The 22,775-nt window shown below is 38.5% G+C and overlaps 1 protein-coding gene across 1 annotated transcript in view; it reads right to left on the bottom strand.

Annotated features, from left to right (window-relative positions):
* Window positions 1-630: 630 nt before the first annotated feature.
* Window positions 631-22,775, bottom strand: part of nck2 (NCK adaptor protein 2) — a 36,448-nt gene continuing 14,303 nt past the window's right edge. Inside the window, exons 2-4 of the mRNA XM_005798111.2 lie at window positions 10,894-11,135; window positions 4,378-5,147; window positions 631-3,340 (exon numbers count right to left, since the gene is read on the bottom strand). Coding sequence (XP_005798168.1) covers window positions 3,146-3,340; window positions 4,378-5,147; window positions 10,894-11,119 — 1,191 coding nt within the window. The 5' untranslated portion in view covers window positions 11,120-11,135 and the 3' untranslated portion in view covers window positions 631-3,145. The remainder of the gene's footprint in view (window positions 3,341-4,377; window positions 5,148-10,893; window positions 11,136-22,775) is intronic.

Here is a 22,775-nt window from a genome sequence, read left to right as displayed (position 1 = left end):
TATTTATAAATTTTTTTTTTGTTTCCCTTGAACCGCAAAACTAAAGTAAATGTTTGGTAATTCTTTGATTCATAAATGATAAAGAAAAAAAACAAATGATAATCTCAGAAGAATGTAAACTTTTTCTCACTCTTTTTGAAACAAGTACAGTAGCTGAAATGAATGTTTCAGCTACTGTACTTGTTTTTGTGTATGCTTAAACGTATGGATGCATGTCACATGTGTATATATATTTTTTAAAAAATAGATTTGTACAAAATAAAGCATAAGTAGCATGTCAGACTTCGCATGATGACTTTAATCCAGTTGTGAAACCCAGGTGCCTTTTGACCTCAGTAAGAACAGGAAGACACAATAGAACCATTAAGGAAGAAGCTAAATTTAGATGTTCTTTGGTACCAAAGGATTGTGGGTTGTCAATAACCAGATAAGAGGGAAATAATCAAAAATGTAACCAAGAGACCAATCACAAAATGGCTTCAAAAAACTCCTTTATTGATGGTCCACATGGGAAGCTTCAAGCTCTACAAAGATTTAATTTATTAGAAAAAAACAAAAAGGAAACCCTTAAACTCAAACTTCACTGGATTTAAACCCAGAACCGTCAACGCTGCATGAAACAGTCACGAGTGTTTGTCAAAAAATTTTATTGAACAAAAGTATCTCAATTCTCATCACGTTGTCAGTGATACAGTACCGTAGGTTGGATCTTAATGATTCATATATGCACCTCTTCTTATTTGAATATATACATACAGTGGAGACAAGAATTAAATAACAGTGCTCAATAACATTCAGATATATCATATAAAAGCTGAGGACCCCGTGATCAACACTTCCATTGGTAAACAAACACAGAAACGAGTGGATGTTTGGTGTTGCTAGATTTCTGGATGCAAATCAGATGGTGGTGTATTTGGCTTCTTTACAATGAAGGGTGATTTATTTCAACTGAATACAAGCTAATCAAGGGTTTTAATCTGCTACTATGCTATGCCTGTATAATACAGTTATTGGGCCCTCTGTTAAAGATGTGTAAAATAAAATATTAATCTTATCACAGCAAATCCTACTAAAAAAATTATTAGACCTTTTTAATGTGTTTTTTCTTGTTAATCCATGCATCCAGAAACATTTTCCATTGGTCAAATTATGATACCGAGGCCTAATTTTCTTAGCCACTCTTCTAAATGAGAAAGACAAGAAAACATTTGAACTTCTTCTTATTCTGTGGATAAAGAAATTTAAAAAATCCCTCAGTAAAACTAATTTTTTGCAGAACATCACCTGTGCCAAAAATCAGCTCCAACATTTCTTATGAAATAAATATAAATTTTAAAGTGTAGTTAAGTTTTCCTCTCTTGATCTCAGAGTCAATAAGCTTTTAATGACCAAGTGAAGATTTCATGTTTCCAGTGGGGATAATGACTATTTCTCTTACTTCAAAATAGGAAAGACAAGAAAACATGTAATTTTGTTAAAGTAGATGTGTGTTGATCAGATAAGTCATAAAAGGATGCAACAAAAAACAAAGCCACTCACCTAAATGTGACCATAGCAAGACTGAGAGAAGTGATTAAAAATAAAAAATCACTAAAGAACTGTGACAAAACACAGTTCTATAACTATCCCACTCTCTGTAGAGTGGGATAGTAAATAAGGTAAAAAAATAAACCCTCACCTTTAAAAAATGATTTATTTTCCTTTTTGCACATCTTAAGCAGTGATGCCAATAAATAAGGAGCATCCAGAATGTCTAAATACAGCAAATCGACACTAATTTTACAATCAGGTGTTTGCGACTTTAATATTAAATAACTAGTTTTAAATATTCAGGCCTAAACAGAGCTGAAGTAGCCGCTAACCAAGGGTGATAATATATCAAATTATTTTGATTTATAAAGATAGAGCTCTAAAATACCTATCCCTAAATAGACTTCTGTTCAAATCGGGGTTTCATTTAATTACTGATTAGTCTTTAATATATATTTCCTGCAAAGTTATTTGTAATCACAAAGATACTATCAGAAGAGGTACTTTCTTTCTTTTTCCCCAAACAGCATCGCCATCACAGAAACAGTGTAGTTACTCAGGAAGCATTCCCAAAACAAACAAACAAAAAAGATTTTATTGTTGTTCTTCCTCATGTAGCTACAGACACGTACTGGAGAACAGAACGGCAACATGTTCAACTCGACATAATATAAAGCATGAGCACTGAGCTGTGGGTTAATCTGAGAGTGCAGTGCAGACCTGGAGCCAGTAGTAAACGGGTACAGGGTGGCACGTTTGGTTACATGGATCAACATTCAAACTCTACAGGAACTCTGAGGTCTCTTCTATTGCACCGCCTGGTAGAAATACTACAGTGATTGTTGATGTCCAGATTTAAAGTATCACTAGCAATTAACTGTTCGGTAGAAACAGAAAAAGGTGGCACTAAAAAAACAAAAAACAAAAACGAGCGGGTGGAGGAATGGTGAAAATTAGAAAGAAAAAAAAAAGGCAAAAATGATTCCGGTCACTTTGTGAAAAAGTAACTACAAAACTTGAACAAATGTAAATAAGCTTTAAAAAAAATATAATAAAGTGAGTTAACTAACAAGTGGGTCTTGGTAGAATAAATGAAACATGGGCTGCGATTAGACATGACAGAGTTAGGCCCCACTGAGGTCTGAGTCCCTCTTTGAACCGGTGAGAACGTCGATTCTCTCCTGGATGAGTTAAGAGCAATGGTGGAACTTACAATGTGCGTGCTAGTAAGAAGACGTTACGTATGACATCAGAGGGAGAGCTCAACCCCCCGACAAGGCCTCAGGCGTTCTGTTAGCAGCAAATGTGGTCACTGCATGTTAGCACATCCAAGAGAACAGAGGCTCGGTACACACTGTGTTCTCCGTGTGGCTCGGTGATGGCTGTCTGAGGGTCGTCTGCAAAAAACAGTAAAGAGCTAGAAAAAACAAACAAGAAAACAAGTTTGTCTAGTTTTCACTTGAAAAAAACAAATCCAGGAGATCTGAGAATCTGGATGTGGTACAGACGCCACAGCAGGAGGGGTCCAGAGCTAAGGCTTGGGTTAAGACAGTTAGGGATCATGTGTGTGTGTGTGTGTGTGTGAGAGAGAGATCCAGTGTAGGTGTGTAGATCACAGCAGCGCCTTCACCAGGTACAGCTTCTCTCCGTGATCGCTTGTGTAGATGGGGGCCTTCTTGTAATGCTCCACTAGTTCCTCCATGGAGTTGAACCTGCGCTGGCCGATGCAGTACATCCCGTCTGACAGCTGCACTTTAAAGTGCTTGTTTTTCTCCACCGCCTTCAGGGACACGGAGAAATCACTGGGCTAAAAGACAAAACAGGAACACACGATTACGTTGAGCAAATTAAGATCGGCCAGCAGGGGGCAGCATTGTGTTCATAATATAAAAAAAAGAAAAATCTTGTGCTATAATTTAAAGGTTTAAAATGGCAGTTTTACAACTTTTAAAACAAGTTCATCAAAAGGTGAAAAGTTACTTTCTATTAAGGCCATAAATACTGAGTGGATTTTATTTATTTAAATTTTTTTTCAACATTAAAGGGATTAATTGACACTAATCAGACAGGAAATGGGCAAAAAGAGTGAAAAGAGGGAGAAGAGATGCAGCAAAGGTGTCAGGTTCAGGAATCAAACCCAGGACGGCGGCAATGAGGATTACAGACTGTGTACGAGAGACGCTCACTCCAACGCTACACCACAAAGCCTCCTGAGCTCATTTTAGACCTCAGAAGTTCATCTACTGAGATTAAAATAGTTTCCTCTGAATTCAGGATGTTTACTAATTATGAGTGGATCTAATGACTGAATTAGAAAAAAAGGGAAAAGTTAAGCAGAAAATAAGAATACCATTTATGTATGCATACATTAAACTGCTATGTATGAATTATGAAATTACTGAGCACTAAGTATATTTCAACATAAAATATTCTGCACCATTTAGATAATTGTTTATTGGCGATTAATCAGTGTGAAAATGCAGAAATATGGTGGATTACTCGGATGCAGCCACGTGCAACAGCTTGTTTAACTGGAAAATTGTACGCAATGGGTACAGACCTTACTGATTCATCTGCAGCCATAGCTACAAGTCAACGACCTCAATAATGTGTGTGAAAACATTGCTGGAAGCAGATGTAGATTCAATTCCTGCACCTCAATTACATTTTCATGTGATTCTTGACCATCTACTCTTTAAAGTCGTTAATATGCTTCTTTCATTTTATAATATGTGTGCAAATTTGCCATGAGAATTTAATTAAGATTTCTAATTTTATTAACTTTGGATAAAAACCTTGTCAGCGTCTCCTACATGGTGCCATGACTTCACCTAAATGACTCACCGATGACTCGCTGTCTCGTATGAGGAAGTCGCCCTCCTCTCCCCGTTCGTTGAGTATGCACTCAGCCTCATGTCTGGTGATGTTGCCGTAGTACCAGTCCCTGCCGGCAAACCTCCCCGAGCGAGCCGGTCCCGCATAGCGGCTCTGAGGGGAGCCCGACGTGGTGGAGGGTGGGCCGGGTTGCTCGTCCAGCACCACCACATAGTTTTTAGGCACCAGGCCCACGATGCCACGAGAGTTCTTACACCTCCACCACTCTGGGTCGTTCTCCGGCTTCTCTATCACGTCCATGATTTCTCCTTTTTCAAAGTTCAGCTCCTCCTCGGTTGTCGAGCTGAAGGGGTAGAGCGTTTGGACCAGGTGGAGGACGACGCCCCGGCCGCCGGCACGGCCATTGGCCAGCAGAGTTCCCTGAGGTCCGCCGATGTAACCCCGCGGGGAATCCCCCTCTCTGTCGTCCACCCCCATGAGCTCCTCCTGGACGTAATTGGAGGGGAACCAGCCGACGCGGCCGCCCTGACTGCCACGCCACCAGCCGTCGCTGCACTTCTCCATGACGACCACCCTGGAGCCTTTGAGCAGCGTTAGCTCGTCATCTCGCTCTTGTGTGTACGCAAACTTGACCACAGCAGGGATGTTGAGGTCATAGATCCTCTCTGCGGCGCCGACCACACCTCCGCCCCCGCTGCCATTGGAAGGATACTCTGTGTCTGAGCTCGGCGTAGGGGAGGTATCACGCGCACTCGCCTTCCTCTTACCCTTTCCCAAACCTGTGCATGAAAAAGACAACACCTTCAGTTGAATAATTTGGAAACACTGGACATAACTGTATCTGTGATCTTAAGTCCTTTAGAAGTATCTTAGATGGCCAAACTTAATCACAAAGTATAATTTGATTTCGTTTGTTTAAGCCTTCCTTTTTCTGGAAAGAAGTAATGACTTAAGAACTGACTGCCCTGCATTCAAGAAGACAAGCAGGAAGTTCATGGATATTTTTGTTGTGAAAATATTGTTTTAGGTAGAAACAAAAGTCTCATATGTCCTGTAGAATAGCTAGTTTTATCTGCACTTAAAATTTCAAGAAGTGTACTTTTTCCTGCCATCTTTTGGATCAGCAGAATACCTTTTAGGAGTCACCACTTATCAAATATGACAATCCAGCATCCAGTTACTGGACGTCTGAAGACGGATTTCGATGAGCTCCTGCTATCGCTAAAAACACAAGCTGAAAAACAGTGCAGAAAATCAACGTCATTGTTCACAACTTCTCCTTCTGTTCCCTGATTGGCCAGCTTGAAATTCCACCGGAGGGAATCCAAACTAATGGGAAAAAAAGATTTAACTGAGTTGAGTTGTATCGAACCTTGGGGCTTGATCAGCAAACTAATCCGGGGTGGGGGAGATTATAAAATAAAGATGCAGGCAAATTGAAGAAATTGTACTGGCATGTGTCAAGTCAGCTATTTCTTCAAAACTCATAAAATGTAGTTTTTATTGTAAAGCACATTAAAGTTGAGTATATATGTTAATGCCATTTCAGTTATTTTTAATGCTGTGGTTTGCATGATCTCCCAGTTCATATGTGGTTTTCTCTCCAGCTTCTTCCCACAGTCCAGAAACATTACTGTTGGTTATTTGGGCTTTTTAAATTGTCCTTAGGTACGAGTGTGTGTGCATGGCTGTTTGTCCTGTGGTGCCCTGCGATGTACTGGCAACCTGTCCAGGGTGTACCCCACCTTTACCCCAATAAACCCTGGAGATTGGCACTAGCTCCCTTGCGACCCAGCAAGGATAAGCAAATTGACTGGAAATCAGTATTGCCCAATATTAAAATATTTACAAAGGTTCCTGGGTCAAAAGAAACTCCTGATCAGGATATCCTTCACATTCAATATGAGGGAGACTTTGTTGTTGCAAGAACTTTTGTTTAATGATCAATTAGAAGAAAACAGAGAAACTGCTGAGGCTTTTGCGGTAAGATGTCCTGCACTGGACAACACATGCCTTCCCCCAACTCCTACAGAACAAAACTAGGGCTTTTCTCTACTTAGCATTCAGCTGACATCATCTACACACCACATACACCTCCATATAAACCCAAAGGTTGAAAATAGATGGAGCACAGAGGGAATGAAAAGTGGAGCAGGCACCATGGGCTTAATAATGACAGGCACATCCAGGATCAAAGTCAGGCCCTGCCTTACCTGCTTCTGACTCCGCCATTCATGTTCTTTCAAAGACGAGTCTTTAAACTGTTTGAACACTTCACTCGGAATCAAACATTGTTTTTTTTTAAAACTCGACTGAACATAAACTGAGGAGGTCTCCTCTTCTTCCTCACATGGATGTTAAAACAGTAATTACACACAGCACGGCTGTCTGCATTTAAACCATTTACTTGACGGCTGAAGCTGGTGTCAGTGGAAGCTGGTGTGTGCTGCTAACGACTGAAGAGAGAGAAATTTTGACAGCTCCTCTCTCAGACTCTGCCGCAGAAATGTCACTGCTGAACAGAGCATTTACTTTGTTTGAAAATTGCAGGGTTCATGCAGAGTAGCATGAAACTTGTTGGCAGAGAGTAAGAGAGAGGGGAGTGTAGTGGAGAAAGACAGGGGGTCTCTTGGCAGCTGTTCCTCACACACGCTGGAGACCAAACACATCAGAGGCTATAGCTGACAAAAATGCAAAGGAGGAGGATGAGGTAGGAATAGTAAGCAGTGTGTGTTTGTGTATGGCACTGAGTACCCCACAAATCTGATATTTATGAGTGAGGAGCAAGGCTGACATCTGGGACAACTTGAGAAGGTCAAGGAAAGAAAAACTAAATAAAACGACCAGGGTAATGCGGTTGAGAGATGCTTCATGTCTCCCTCTGAGCCAAGCAAAAAACACCTGTATCTCCACACACCACACACATTTCCACTTCAAGGCACCGGTCTGCCTGTTAGAGCGGCAGCGTGACATCTTCTCTGAGCCTTCATCTACCTCTTCATCTTGTGAAAGGAGACGCGATTTTTAAACCCAGAGGGCTTCAACTAAGGGGGAAGTGAGCTGATGAAAGGCTCAAAGTTGCAGCATATTGCTTCACTCTTCTGCTTCCACTGAAAGGCAGCGGGGAAATAACTGTATTAAGCGAGTCCTTGCAAAATCGTACCACCCACCAAACACATGTGTCCGCAATCAAAAAGCCCAACAGGACCCTGTAGTGAAGTGTTAGCTCTAAAACAGCGGGTGATGAGGTTTAAGAGCTCTTTAAGAGTGAATCACAGGTGAGATATGTGGTCTTTTAAATAGCCCCTCCAGCAGTGCGGCTCTGTTTTTAATCGAAGGGCTATGAGGTCTTAATGCCCCATTGTGTGTAAAGTCGGTAAGGCTGTCAAAAGGCTTGCGGAGTAAAAAAAAAAAAAAACTGAAAGAAAAGAGGGAAAAAACTACAAGCAGTGTTGGACGACCCATGTTTTGGTTTAATATATTCTCTCAGACTAGGAGAACTTTGGACAAAAACTGTCAAACTTATCAAGTCAAAATGTTGGATGCTAATGACCAAAAATGACTTAGTGATGAAATCTAATAAAAACTTGGTGAGACAAAGTATTACTCTAAGGGTGTGCACACTTAAATGTAACCAGGAAATGGCAACTTTTTACAGTTTGTTTTTTGTTAGTTGAATCATATTTGACTACTTTTACAATACGAGTGAAAAACGCTTTGAAAAGGTCTTACTTTGTTGTGTTTGTTGCACAAACACAACAACGCATATATAGTCACACACAGTCAGGGTTACCCTCTAGTGTATTATATTTTTAAATTTCCTGTCAACTTTAAACATTTTTTAACTCAAAAACACGGCAGGCCGCTGAATGAACGACTGACCTAATGCCCAACCGCCAGGCTTAGCAAGCTTCCTGGGTGAAACCTTAGGCAGACTTAACGGAAATAGTACTCTTTAAAAACTCAAATAGGCAGAAATTGAATGTTCTGTTTAGTTTTATAGGTGAGTATTGACCCAGTTCCAGCAACTATTAACACAACTATGTTTTTTTATTTCCAAGGAGAAGAAAGTGGGGCACCGAGCAGCAGGCAGCCATTTATAGTTAAGACTCTGTTCAGATGGATGCTAATGATACAACTGCTCTAAAAAGCAGCATACATGGAGAAGAGAAGCTGCAGAGAACAGAAAAGAGAGGGTATCAAAATGCTCACTGAAGAGACCCCCCCGAGGGTCTGGATCCACAGAGTGGGAGAGGTGAATACATTAAAGCTGACCTCGATCCACCTCGCTCCGTCACCTCCGACTACAGCTGCCTTTAGAAACCACACATTTATTGCTTGTTTTACATTTAAACTGCTTTCCACCAGACATTTCCATTTCCTGTCCAGGTTCCTCTCGTCCCCGTTCCCAACCATTCTGATAGCGGAACTGGTATCCCATAGTGAAGCTGTCAAAACAAATTAATTTCACTGTTTGCTTTGCTACCCATTAGTAGATCAAAAGAGCAAGTTTTTATATTTTGCTCCCTTGACTTGAGCATCAAAGATCAGAAAAAAAAACTAAGTGCTGCCATTTAATTTGTGGAGGATGTTTGCTGGGGGTGACATCTGTGGCATTTGTTCACTTCAGAGGGAAAACATCTGAGTGGGTGTTAAAGAGCGCCATTGTCCCAAATGATTTCTTGCCTACATTTCCATATTCAAAAACTTGTAAAAATGAATCAGGGCACAATCTACCTAAAGGCTAGAGAATTATTTCTCCCATAAGACGCCAAAATAAACTAAACTTTTCGTTCAACTTTACAAACTAAAAAGTCAACACTTGGATGCAAAACAATGTAACCAGAGGGCCCATTGTCACATAAAATATCACAACAACCAATCAGGATTCTTACCAAATTGATATTTGTCTAACCATGTCAGTCTTCTCATAAAGTATGTCTGCAAAAATTTATGATTTTACTGCAGATATTTTTATGTCAGTCAGACTTTATACCATCACAACCCAAAGAGGCATTTTTGCACTCAGTCCGTTTGATAAAACTCATTTGGAGCTGCAGATATTACCGGACGCTTTAACAACAGGACTAATAATTTCGGATAAATATCTACTTTGTTGTCAATCTTAAAGGCAGACCATTTTATTTCTGTTTTAGGCGTTTTAAAATTTTTAAAATAAAAACATAACTTTTATTTTATGTTACAATGCAATGTTAACATTTGTGGAAAAAGATGAGAACAAAAAGCAGCTTCCAACTTGACATGACAATATATATACGTATATAAATATATAATTATTTTCAGGGTACTTTTAGTTATTTTGTTAATTCCTTTAAAAAAAACAGTAAAACTTATATTTGTTATATCTATTTACAAAAACATGATGTGGTTCTTTATCATTTATCATTTAAAGGGCCGTTGTAGAAGATCCAAGGAGCCACGGATGGACAAACAGATTGGTTGTCAGATGATGATTGGTGGAAAGACAAAAGGATTGATGGATTATGGACAAAAAATGGATGGACAGATTGATGAATGAACAGACGAATGATCGATGGATAAAACTTTGAGTCAGCAGGATTGGGAATATATATATATATATATATATATATATATATATATATATATATATATATATATATATATATATATATATATATATATAAACTATGCTCAGTGACAGCTTTTCGGGACCACTAATGCACTGCACACCTGTAAGCTCTGCTTTCAAGCAAAAAATAAAAATAATAAAAAATTTTAAAAAAACACAGACCCACTAAATGTTGACCTAAAATGTTCAGTGTGTTCTGTTTTTTCTTTCAACAGCAACATAAATCATAATTTCTCAAAGCCTAACGTGTTTCTTTTTTCTGGGCAATATTGTTTTTGTTCTTTGTTTCATTTTCCTCCTTTAGATTCAAAAGTTTTAAACATGACTTAATAATGGGATGGAAATTTCTTCCTTTGATACAGATAATTGGTGTCTTCTTTGTGCCTGAATGACAAAGTCGAGGAAAATTTATTGCATAAAGGAGAAGTCTCTTTGAATAATCTGTCATCTGTCGTTACTTTCATTGCCAGTCAATAGAAGGAGGGCTTCTATTTTCCTCTTACTTAATCGGAGAAAAGTAGAGACTTCCTTTCACATACACTATACACACCATTTTCACCCCCTTAGCTGAAAGCTATACCCACACAGAGAGACTAATATATTCAAGTCATGGCTGGGGACACTGAGCAACAGAGTGCTGACAGCTGAGAGCAATGGCCGACTCAACAGGCTCCCTGGAGAGACTGGTGACAGCTTCCAGCCAAGATAGAAACACAGTGAGAAAATCGTTTTACTCTTTATGAAAATCCAGACTGAAAAACAAACTCACAGAGCACAGAAATATCTCATCTTAGTCAATGTGGGACACAGATTTACTGCTTTTGATGAAAAGCATCTCTACACGTTAGTAGTGATAATTTGTGTGCTCAGGGGACCTCATTCTCTGCCGCACCCGGAAGCTGAAAGCCTCTTACCCAGGGTGTCTTTGATGTTCTTCACCAGAGAGCCTTTCTTCAGGCTGTTCTTGCGCTCCACGTAGTTCGACGGCACGTAACCCGTCTGGTTGGCGGTGTTGCGGACGCGCCACCACGTTTTCGAGTCGTCGAGGAGGTAGAGGCGCTCGTTTTTACGGATGTCAAGTTCCTGGTCCTGCTGGGCTATGTAGTCCCACTTGGCTACAACAATCACCTCCTCTGTCATCTTTCATGGAGTCCTCCTGGGGAGAAGGAGGAGGAGTCACAAGTCAACAACTAATACATGATGCCGAGTGATCTGTACATTTAAACAATCCTACTTTTTCTCATGACAGAAAAACAAAAGCTGATAACAGACAATAGACTGAGTTAATAATTTATCAGCTATAAATTACTGCATTTCAATGGTAGCTCCTGCAAAGGATTTGCCATGTTGATATTAAACAGTAGTCTGAATGGACAAATTAAATATTTGGATTTTAGGAAACTTTTTTTCAGCTTTATCAATGAGGCATCCCTCATTCAAACACAGAAGGGAGTTTTCTAGACATCTTCACATCATGGCCAAAAGCTTCCTGGTAAGTATTGGGATTTTATAAACTAAATGAACACAAAGTAGAGCACATTTCCAATATGGGAAGAAGTAGATTCATGGTTGTCAAAAGAATTTTACAAATGAAAAAAACCCCCTAAAGAGTCAATCTTCAGAGTTCACCCTATGAGTCCATCTGAATGTAATTTAATCTTGATATAGAGTTGGTCTGCATGAAACATGGTGGTGGCAGCATAATGTTGGGGCACACTCTTTAAAGTTGCAACTAACGATTATTTTAGTAATCGATCATTCTTACGATTGAAAATAAAAGTAGTTTTATTATACAAAACTACAAATACATTAAAAGATGCAAACAAATAAATAGCTTTTCTTTTTAAAAAAGAAGAAAAAGAAAAACACATTGCCTAAAATGCAATGACATACCATTGCTTCCGTGTACACTTCATTCTTTGCAGTAAAGGAGGCATCTGCAGCTAAAACAATACTTCCAGCATCAACATGACAATAGCCCGGCGCTCTCAGCTTAATTTAATAGCTTCAAGCTAATCTGTCAACTATGTTTTGGATTAACTAATAAATAAATGGATAGCAAAAAAAAAAAAAAAATACATAGTTAAAAAAACTGATTTTGAACCAGGTGAAGCTAAAACTTTGCCACTTGAGGAGTTTTTGGTAGAACTTGTTTACAGACAAAAAGGTTTTTCATCTTAAAAGCAAAATGTAAATTTTTTGTACAGTTTAGGCTTAATTATGTCTTTTTTTCAGTCTGCTATACTCAAGTTAATTACAAAATCAGTTGACAGTTATTTCAGTAATCGACTCATCACAATCTTTTCCATCTAACGTTGATCTACTACCAAGGTTGGTGGCTGTAACATGACTAAATGAGGAAGAGTTTAAAGGGTGTGAATACTTTATCGCTGCGAGCTGTGTTTGTGAAGCTCAGTGCTGCTGTCACAAGTAAGAAGTCATTAAAAAATGATCCACACTCATCCCCGAGTAGAATTGCTAAAGTGCTTATCCCTGCTCACGCTGGGTATTAGTCCGGATAAACCCAGGAAAGGTTTCCAGTATATTATATAACCAAGATAAATGTTCATGGTAATATTTTGAGCATAAACTGGCATTAAAGCCTTTAACTCCTTAAATGGAAATGATGGCAGCATTTCATATACGTCTAACAGTGAAGCTCAGTCGTGTCAGAAGATACCAGGTAACACCATTAGCTCAAAGCACGAAGTTTAACGGCAGAAACTGCAGCTCTACAGACATCGAAGCTTCTACAAAAGGCTTATTTTGGCAGAAAGCAGCACAAACACACCAAATAAATCAATTTATGTGCTCTCGCTTGTGCACAAATACACAAACACACCTTGCCTGTTGGGGGTTTCGTTTTTTTAGACAGTGCAGTGAGCGATTACATGCTCTATTTCACCAGGCTTTGAGTAAGGTCATTTGACATGGGTCAACTAGACCACCTTCCTGTTCAGGAACTGTAGTCTTGAGTCTGTGCATGTATGAGTAACGGCTGCTGTGGGATAACCTCACATAATAAATACAACCTCACGGTATGAAAACAATCTGATCGACCCAGTTTATATTTAGCTCACCTTCGAGGTGTGAGAATAAAAACAAGAACATGAAAGGAAAGTCAACCGTCTCCAGACTGATTTAATTACTTATAACAAATTGGTGAATACTCAGTACAACAAACAGCCACTTTGTCAATGTTCCGCCATTGAAGATAAGCTGTAAAATTAATAAATGCGTGATCTTTTTATGAGCGATTGTTCTTTTAGAGCAATAAATGAAAACCTAATCTCAAGCAAGATTATGATTAGAGATTGAGATGTTAGGAAGTAGCTGTGAGCAACCTTTAGACAAGAGTTAAAAATAGTCTTCCACATAAAAGGGAATAATAGATATCCATTGAGTTTTTTTCCACCATGTTGAAATGATCAGTCATTAACTGATTCAAACAGAAACCCCTGCAGTGGTTAAAATGGAAAACAACATTGATTTGAGTGCAGAGAGAAGCATGTGGGTGAGATTACCCATTAATATTTAGTGTATGTGAACAATGGATAGTTTTACACAGTCTAGACAGGGAAAAAAATGCATATTAGCCTGCAGCACAGATGCAAGAAGAATGTTTGCTTAATTATTTACATTTTACTCTTCAGTGAAAAAAATGGGTAAAAGCTACTCTGAAGAAAGATGACTCACGCCAAGAGTTGCTTAAATTAGACATTATAGAAAGATTCCATTAGCGGAGGAACAATTTATATCTTCTGCGTAGATTACTTATTAATACATGCTAATAGCAGCAGTGGAAAATGGTGCCCTCTTTACTCAACCACAGACATTTATCTCAGTTTCACTTAGGCCACAAGCGCAGAGTCAGAGATGACTGGGAACATTCCTGCTGTTACAACCCGTAGGTTGTGTCACTGCAGGAGAATGCCTAATGGCTGCTCTACAGCCACTCATGTGCAACAGTTTGCACAGAAAATGTGCCCCTGCTTGCCGTCACTAAAAGCTGTCAAACTGGCTCTCGCCTCGCAGGCCGGGACAGGGACGGCTGAGAGGAGGAGGAGGAGAAGAGTTGTGCAACACTGAGGAGTGTGTGCCAAGTTCGCTACAAGTTAAACAGCTTGACTGTTCAGGATGTGTGACTTTTATTTTGTCTTACTGCAGCGGAAGAATTGAGGTTAAGATGGTTCGGTTGATGTTTAAGGAGGAGACAAAAGCAACAGCTGGGATTCTTTAGAAACGGGGAGGAAAGTGGATCAGAAGGACGGATTTATGACAAGATGAGGGACGGTGACGTCAGCTCTTCCAGGAGACAGGCGGTGTGTGAATGTGCTTGGGTCTCTGTGCCTCAGAAAGCAGTAGCTGGATTAGATTGGATTACAACTTTCTGTCAGTTTTACAATGTTTATTCCTCCTTTAAATGCATTCATGAAATCTGAGAACCACTTCATTGTTGCAGTGCCCAGGATTCGCAGTCGTTAAACATCTACTGCAACCACAAACTTTTTGTTTTTTGATTCTATTATACACTAGCAAAAGTACTGCACTACTCCAAAGTGCAAGGAATTTTGTAAATGAGAAATTTAAAAAGCATTGCCTGCATTTGTAGTTAGCCCCTTTCTGCTGCATTAACAAGTGTAGAAGTCCTGGTAATGATTACTGTTTGATAGTGTAATCAGGTTTGATCAAAAGATTTAACCCAAGTCACCACCAAACTTGTGAGGAGAAGAAGGTACTGTAGCTGAATTGGAAGCAAGACTAACAGGACATTTCCTCTCAAAAAACTGTTTTAATTTTTTCCTTTCACTTCACTATGTTCTTATTATTAACCAGTTATTTGGCATGAAACACAAAACCGCTACCGCATAAGTTACTAAGTTACTTAACAGATTGTTGCTAGGTAACCAAAGAGCGAGGGAGTTAGCTGATGCCACCAACCTAGCTTAGCTTAGCTGGCCGAGAGAGGTTGAGCAGTTAAAGTCTTTCATCTGCCTACATTCCCCAGAATGCTGTGCGTTTCTGGATCAGAGTTCAGTGAAATCATTGAATATTCTATTGGATGTATTATCTATCGATATTACTCATGTGTCTATCACAATATATTATTGATTTATTGCCCTGTCTCACATTTTAGCACCTACTATTTTAGTATATTTACAGTCTACATCTTGTGTACTGATGGTTTATTTTTCTATGCAGTTTATCATTTTCAGTGAATATTATATCTGAAAATATAGTATTTCTCTTGGTGATCACCAGAGGAGACTAGGCTTTACTTGTCGCCTCTCCAGTCTAACAGTTACAGTAAAGACGGATTAAGCTAGGTTTATAGTGCCACCAACTGAACCTTCCCTGCACCTGCCTGTTGGCCTCACATGCTATTATTTTGAAATTAGGACACCTGCGCGTCCACCTCCACATTTTTGTAACTTTTTACATTTTTTAACACACACGCGGTGGGCCACTAGTGGACTGTCCTACCGCCTCTACCACTGGGCTGAGCAGATCTACTGGGGTAAACCAGAAGATCCAGAAGAACCAGAAGATCTGCCACATGCCCTGTTTACAAGGCATGTGGCAGAGTGAAACTGCTTGTAACTGGAGTGAAACACATCCTGTTTCACTCCAGTTTTCAATATGAAGCACTGAAAATCTACTTTTTTGCCTGCTAGACATAAATAAAATATACATAAAACCTTTCAATGCTTTCTACCATTGTGCCATTATTTAGTGGCTTAATACTATTTTGTTTCTTAGCATGATTTCTCACATGACGATGTCAAAATGTTGCCTTTCTTTAGATGATATCAATTTCTGCATCTTTGACAACCTTGCTCTGTATCTGCTACCCTAAATTATGAACACTCAGCAATCAGCCCCATGAGAGAGCTCCTTCTGACTTCCTGATTCACTCCCATTAAGGCAGTCAGAAATCTATCTACGACAACCCAAGAGCAGTGAAAAACAGATCTGGTTATGCTAAAAATAACATCTATTTTATATGATTTTATTTGCTGCCTTTTTAGGGCCATGTAATTACTGGTTGCTCACTGGATGCTAACCAACAAATTTGGATGAAGTGGGTTGAAATAAATAAATAAAGGAATGATTTACAGCTCAAACTCCGCATGACCCCCTGTTCCTCTACAAAGAGATGTTAAAAGAGAAAGATGAGCAACAGACTGCTGAGCTGGGGTTCAACAACACTTCACAGCTCCCCTCGCTGATGGGGGAGCGTTCAGAGGCTCTTTCAACACTTCACAAAGAGGAAGAGAGAAAATAAAAGAGGATTATAAAAAAGAGGGAATGTTTAAAGTGGAAAAAAAATGTTGGCAGAATTTTCTGTGTTTGGCATTTAGGTCAAAGGCTGGCAAATTTCAACCAATGAGAGACTATTTCCACCCCCCTATCCGCTCTACAATGTTTGCAGTAGCTACCTCTCACAGGAAGGAGGCGGACTGCTTCACTCCCCATTGGCAATCGCTGTCGGAAACATTTAGAGCGAACTGAACGCACTGAAACAGGAGGAAGCCAAATTTGATGCAAGAGCCACCCCGGACAAGACTTTTTGTGATTTAAAGAGCTCTAATGCTCATCTTCACAAGATGATTCATCTCCGATAACAAAACCAGGCGGAGGCAGAGTTGGATACCTTTCACATGCACTTGGGGATGAAGATGTCATCCACATGTTTGCTGGCTGCTGCTATATTTCCTTGCATTTTGTGAAGGAAAAAAAAACATAAAACTGGAGTGTACACCTCAAAAGGTTTTCTATCTGTAACATTTACACATTAGCAGCCCTTTTGTTTTCAAAAGCTCCTGAAACAGAGGGTGTGGTGTAAGTAGAGTGCATCTGCCTCCCCATGATGTGGTTGTTTTTTACTCATCTTCAGTCTCAGAGGACAAAAATAGGTGCTGTGCACATGAATGCCATCATATTAATAAAAAAAATCCCAAACCACAACAGGATGACATCAAAAGCATGTCTTGCAGTTAGATGGAAATAGGACAGAAAAACCACAAAAACTGAGCCAAGCCTGGTCACAGACAGAGGAGGCTTCTTCAGACTAGCTTCCTGGAAAAGTCAGGCATGTTTCAAGGTTTTTACAGAAAATCCAGACCAAAACCAATGAAATATAAAAAGAGTATTCCAGAAAGAAGCTCTGTCCTTCAGTAGGAGTAGAAATTGTGAAATACAGAAAAAAAAATTGCTCTATCAACACAACTCAGCCCAGAACTGTGATCCGTTGGATTAAATTCCCCTACATGCTCACAGTTACACAGTGAAAACATGAAGCTTAGAGATTCATAAAATTGCCTTACAATTTGGTACATCACAACTGCAACGGAGTACTTGGATGTAATATTTGATAGGATGTCATATTTCAAATGCCATGGATGCAAATCCTGCAAGTCAATAATATATTTGGGCTTCCCCTGCCCTCAATGTCCACACCTGGTATATTTTTAGTGACTGAGATGAAAACATTCACAAAGAGTGGAAACTCAGAGAGGGAAGAACTTCAAATGAATCCAACATGTCAAGATTCATTAAAACCTTTTTGTGAGTATGATGAAGAAAACAAATTAACTAAGAGCAATTTGAACACAAAGTTGACTTTATACAATACAATTTTTGTTTACATAGGAGTTTCAGTAACTAGGAATCATGATTCTTAAGTTCTGTTAATATGTATGTAATATTTATCATCAGTAAAACTTTTCAGAGTTGTGCTGATTTACCAAGAACAAATAGTGATGGTTCCTCGGCTCTGAATGAGAGAATAATTACATAAAGTTCTCTTCAGGTCAGCAGTCTGGGGCCCTGATTGGATTATGTCTTAAATACACACCGACTTAAAGAAAAATGTCCTAAAAAGCTTTTAAAAAAAAAAAAGGTGTCATTTCCATGTTTCCATACTTTCAATGAGAGCAATTCCACTTTCATTTCCTGTCATCACTTCAGTCTGTCTCCCAAGAGGGGAAATTCAGATTCTTCAGTCGGTCTCAATGGGGGAAAAAATAGACAGTTCATTTTTCAGCTGCACAGTTGTTCCCTTATGAATTTCAGATTTATCCCTTCACCCTTCAGTTCTAGATAGCTCTTTTCTGAAGAACAAAATCTCAGCCACACAAAGGCAAATGGGAGCTATAGAGCCACAGGGTGGAGAAGAAAGGGGAAAAGAATGAGCCAGACAGAACCGGCATCTAATTAATCTACCAACAACAGAATGATCACTTCACTTCAATTACCTGCATCGCCTGCCAGATATGTCATCATCTGATTAAACAAAAATGCTAACCTTTCTGGAGCGAGTTAAACATAAAAGGTTTCTGGATAATAATGGTAGATTATTGATGCAAAATAATGCATTCTAATTCAAGAAACAATGATATCTCAAAATGGAAATGCGGTCCCCTTGGGGTTGCTTTTGAATGTTTTGGTATGTAACAAAAGCTAAGTCAGGTAAGTCAGTAATGTTTAAAATTGATCTAAAAGGTCAACTTATACACCTATGGCAGCCACTAAACCACTCACTGATAATGAAACCAGTAAATCACCCAGTTTACTACCCAGAAAGATCGGTCTGATTTGGATATAATTGAGCACATGCAGACCAGGAATTAGTATGCAAATGGTTTGATTTGCAAAGAGCTTTCTCATCTAAAACAGAAACGACAATACATGTGTGCATCATCAATTGCGATGTGTGTTGCAGGTAGTTCCTGGAGCTTCTGACAGTCTGTCAAAGCAGTGAATGAGGATGCTTCATTCGTGCATTAGAAACAGAGTTTGACAGGATGCGCTTTGTGGGTTTGAATGAGGCCAGTGCAATAGTAGGGCATAAAGATGTCAAAGAACGGCAATACAAGATGTCACCGACACATAACGTCTCATCCTTCGCTGTGTTGTGAATAGTGTGTCCCTTGTGTCGGACAAAAACTGGCATTACCGCAGCCTATAGTGGATCACTCAACTCCTGGTGCCGCCGCTTATGTGCTGTGGTGCAGTTTAGAGACGGCTCAGCTTCTTGCTAATCAAATCATTTACATGCCCATCACCGGTCTTCATGCAGTCCAAATTACATTAAAATCAGATCATTCCCTCTGGGTGTCTATGCTCAAAATTTTGATGAAGCCTTTTATAAGATTCAAAGTTGTACCCACAGGGTTGCACCCCACTCGTGTTTGCTATGAGTTTTTTGATAATTTTTCATAACATCCCAAACTTGGGCTGCAGCATATCTGAAAAAACTCAACCTGAAAACTTTTGCTTAATATTGGAAATAATGATATTGATTAAAAATAACCCAGATTTCAAATGACTATTTTTCCAACATTACCAATTTCTTCACTAGCTTTAGGATCCAAGACACAAAAAATATACATATACTATGCTGAAAGGCAGCTTCGGTCTATCCATTTGGTCGAAAATTTTATCAGCAGGCACAATTACATGCACCGTAGTAGCTTGATTTGAAATACAAGTATATTCTTAGCATGCAGAGGGAGAATTCACAATACTTGAAATAAGATATTAAGCCAAATATTTAAATCAGGAAGTTCCTAGCCATTTTCAACACCAACATTGTGATGAACACTGCAATTTGATATATAGTGCAGCTCTATTTAAACCATGTATTTCCGTTTTACTGTAAATACATTTAAATATACCAATTAGAACAACCATTATGCATTAGTACAGATTCAGATTAATTTTATTCGTATCCCAATTTGGGCAATTAATATTGCAGCAAATACAGAGGGCTAAAAGACAAAGTATCAAAGATTTTAATAAACAAAACAAACAAAAAAAAACTATAAGCACATAAAATACAGATCAACACATAAAGGGAAGAATACAGCAGCATATTTCATTATTGGTCAACAGTTGCTACACTATATCAGGTGCAAGTCCCCCTACCTTGTCCTGCATTAAAAATAGATATTGCTGTAGGAACAAAGGAGAGCTTGTACCTGTTACTTTTTATACAAGGAAGTCTGAGCCTCATGCTACAAGGCAGAAACTGGAAATCAGCATGTAAAGGATGAGACGTATCTGCAATAATGTCTTTAGTTTTCCTAATGATTTGTTTTTTACACAGTTCTGTAAGTGAGAATTGTTCAACCCCTAAGATCTTATTGCTAGCATGTATTACTCTGCTAAGGGCATTTTTTGGTCTAATACTGAGATTCCCAAACCAACAGAGGAGGGAAAAAGTCAACACAGATTCAATATATGATCTATAAAATAGGATCATCAATGATTTATCAACTTGAAACTTTGCGAGCCTCCATAGAAAAAATAATCTTTGCTGGCCCTTTTTTTGTACGTTTTCTGAATGGCAGGTACATTTTAACTTATTATCCAAGATATTTATAGTTTTCTACTCTACAGACTGATACTTAAAATATATAATCACAGAAGATGATTAAAAACTTTTTAAATAGCATGGATTTAAATTGTATAATATTTTGGAATATGTTTTAGAAACTAATAGTTGGCTGATGTTTGCTAAGCTAGTAAATGTCATCTACCAATGATGGCAAAAAAGCAGCAAAAAAATACAGAGTAAAACAAGATTTGCTCCATCACCAGTAATACTGTAGCCATCATACCACAGTAATGTTGTTAAAAAATAAAACAAATCAAGCAGAGGTCGACTTACCAAGAAGAAATGTAGCTTTTTACATGTATCTACATATAAAAAGCTGCTGTGATGATTAACCTCGTTTTATTTTGGGCTCTGCCTAATTCTTGCCTTTTAGGTTTGCCTGTCATCATGCGTTTAATTTTGTTTTCATCTCTTGGTTTGTTTGAGCAGGTACAAGTCGAGAAATTTGCAGTTTTGCAATAACTTAATGTCACTTCTCTGACATTAGTCCATCTGCAACACACCAGTATCTTCAGCCTCAAAGGCGATTGCACGCTGTTCAGGAGAAGAGTGTGAGCAGCACATCTATGAGCATGATTGACAGCACTAAAACCCTCCTCCTGGCTCTGATTGGTTGTTTTTGAATAAGAGTGATGTATTACTGCAAGTGGCATTAGGACCGTAGGAAGAAGTCAAAGGAGCTTGATTTTGTTCAGATTATCTCTCATATTCTACTGTCAGGACCTACCAAGATTTTTAAAAAATATGAAAAAAATATTTTCCAAAAAGTTACATACTGCAGCTTTAATCTCTTATTTCACTCAGAAATACAGAACTGCGGAAGTGTATAGCGCCCAATTTTTAATAATTCCTTCCAGCAATGCACCACACTTTACTCTCTAGTACGATTGGATTCAAATTATGCAAGATTCTGTTTTGATTAACATCTTAATTTAAAAACAGAATGATGCTGCATGCAAATTTGATTCAATTTTCCACTACTATGATTATATTAAAAGTTGATAAAACGCCTTGGAGCTCAGAAATCTCAATAATTCCCAGTTTGTGTTTTTGTTTATAGGCCTAAATACAGCTTAAAAACTTGGGATACTTTTTCTACTGTTAATATTAGGTTTGTCTCCTTCCTCAACAGCACAGTGTTTGTTCCAGTTGCACACCTCCCTGTACTCTAAATATATAATGTAACACTTCTACAGAGCAGCATGTTCTCAGGAAATGAAATAGCCTAATTTTCTGTACACAGCCTTTTTCTACCTTGCAGACATGCTCACCAGCATAAGGTTTCTTGTGTCTTTTTTATTTATTTTAAGTAGTAATGTGGTGCATCTTGCAGGACAAAAGTAGAAAAGTGTAACTGCATAGGTTCAACAAACTGCGGATGTTTAGTTTTTTCTCTGGTTGAATAGACAAAGCATTTGAAATGATGATGTGATTGACAATTAAATGATGGAGAAGAATTCATGACAGAGTAATTCTGTATCAAATTAGTAGATTATTAAGAACAACTGAAGATGTCCTTTGTTGTAACAGAAAAACATCTCCTGTTTTCCTGCTGAGTTTAAGATCTAAATGACAGGGTTCAAGTCTTCCTCAGTACAACATCCCATTTAGAGTTGAAATAGACATATTTTGGTTAACTTATAGCATCCAACCTCAAAGATACACAAAATATTCAATGTTTATAATCCATGTCTATAACTGGCTTACGAATGCAGCAATTTATACAAATGATACTGTTCAGGGTTCTTCTTCCTTTACTTATATCTCTAGATATTTTCCACCCATGCAAGACAAATCCTGGGGAACCTACTCAAGTAAAATGTGCCTGGGGACACGTTTGGTCAGAGGTACTGCAGTCGCCAAATTCTCGAAACTCTTTACATAAGAGAAGTAATTACCAAACTACTTCAGCATCAGACAATGGGAACATTTCCCTATTATTTTAAACTAGGCATAGCAATTGGTGTTCAGTCAATGTGGAACATTGTTTTTAGTTTAAACTTCTGTAAAAACAAAATATGCAAAACAGATAATATTAATAGTAATAAAAACTAAAATAAACCACAGTCACACAATATTAGAAAACCGGACATACTGATTGCAACTGACCCAGATTTCCATCACTACTCTCTTTTCCATTACCACAATGTTCCCAACACTCCTGAGATTTGTCATCTTGATAACCAAGATCTACATTAGGTGTGTGCCTGAATGATTGTGAAAGTCCATCCAAGTTGCTAAAATATATGATTTAGCAAAATGATTGGTAATATGTTTTATATTTTTGGTAAATCTGAGATATTATTGCCACCCAACCTAAAATTTTTAAATACGTTTTTAAATAAGAGTACTACAAGGTCAGAGTTTGTGGTGATCACTGGTGAAAAATGAAAC

This window comes from Xiphophorus maculatus, chromosome 7 (assembly GCF_002775205.1).
Source record: "Xiphophorus maculatus strain JP 163 A chromosome 7, X_maculatus-5.0-male, whole genome shotgun sequence".
Taxonomy (NCBI): domain Eukaryota; kingdom Metazoa; phylum Chordata; class Actinopteri; order Cyprinodontiformes; family Poeciliidae; genus Xiphophorus; species Xiphophorus maculatus.
This window is presented reverse-complemented; position numbering and strand designations above follow the sequence as displayed.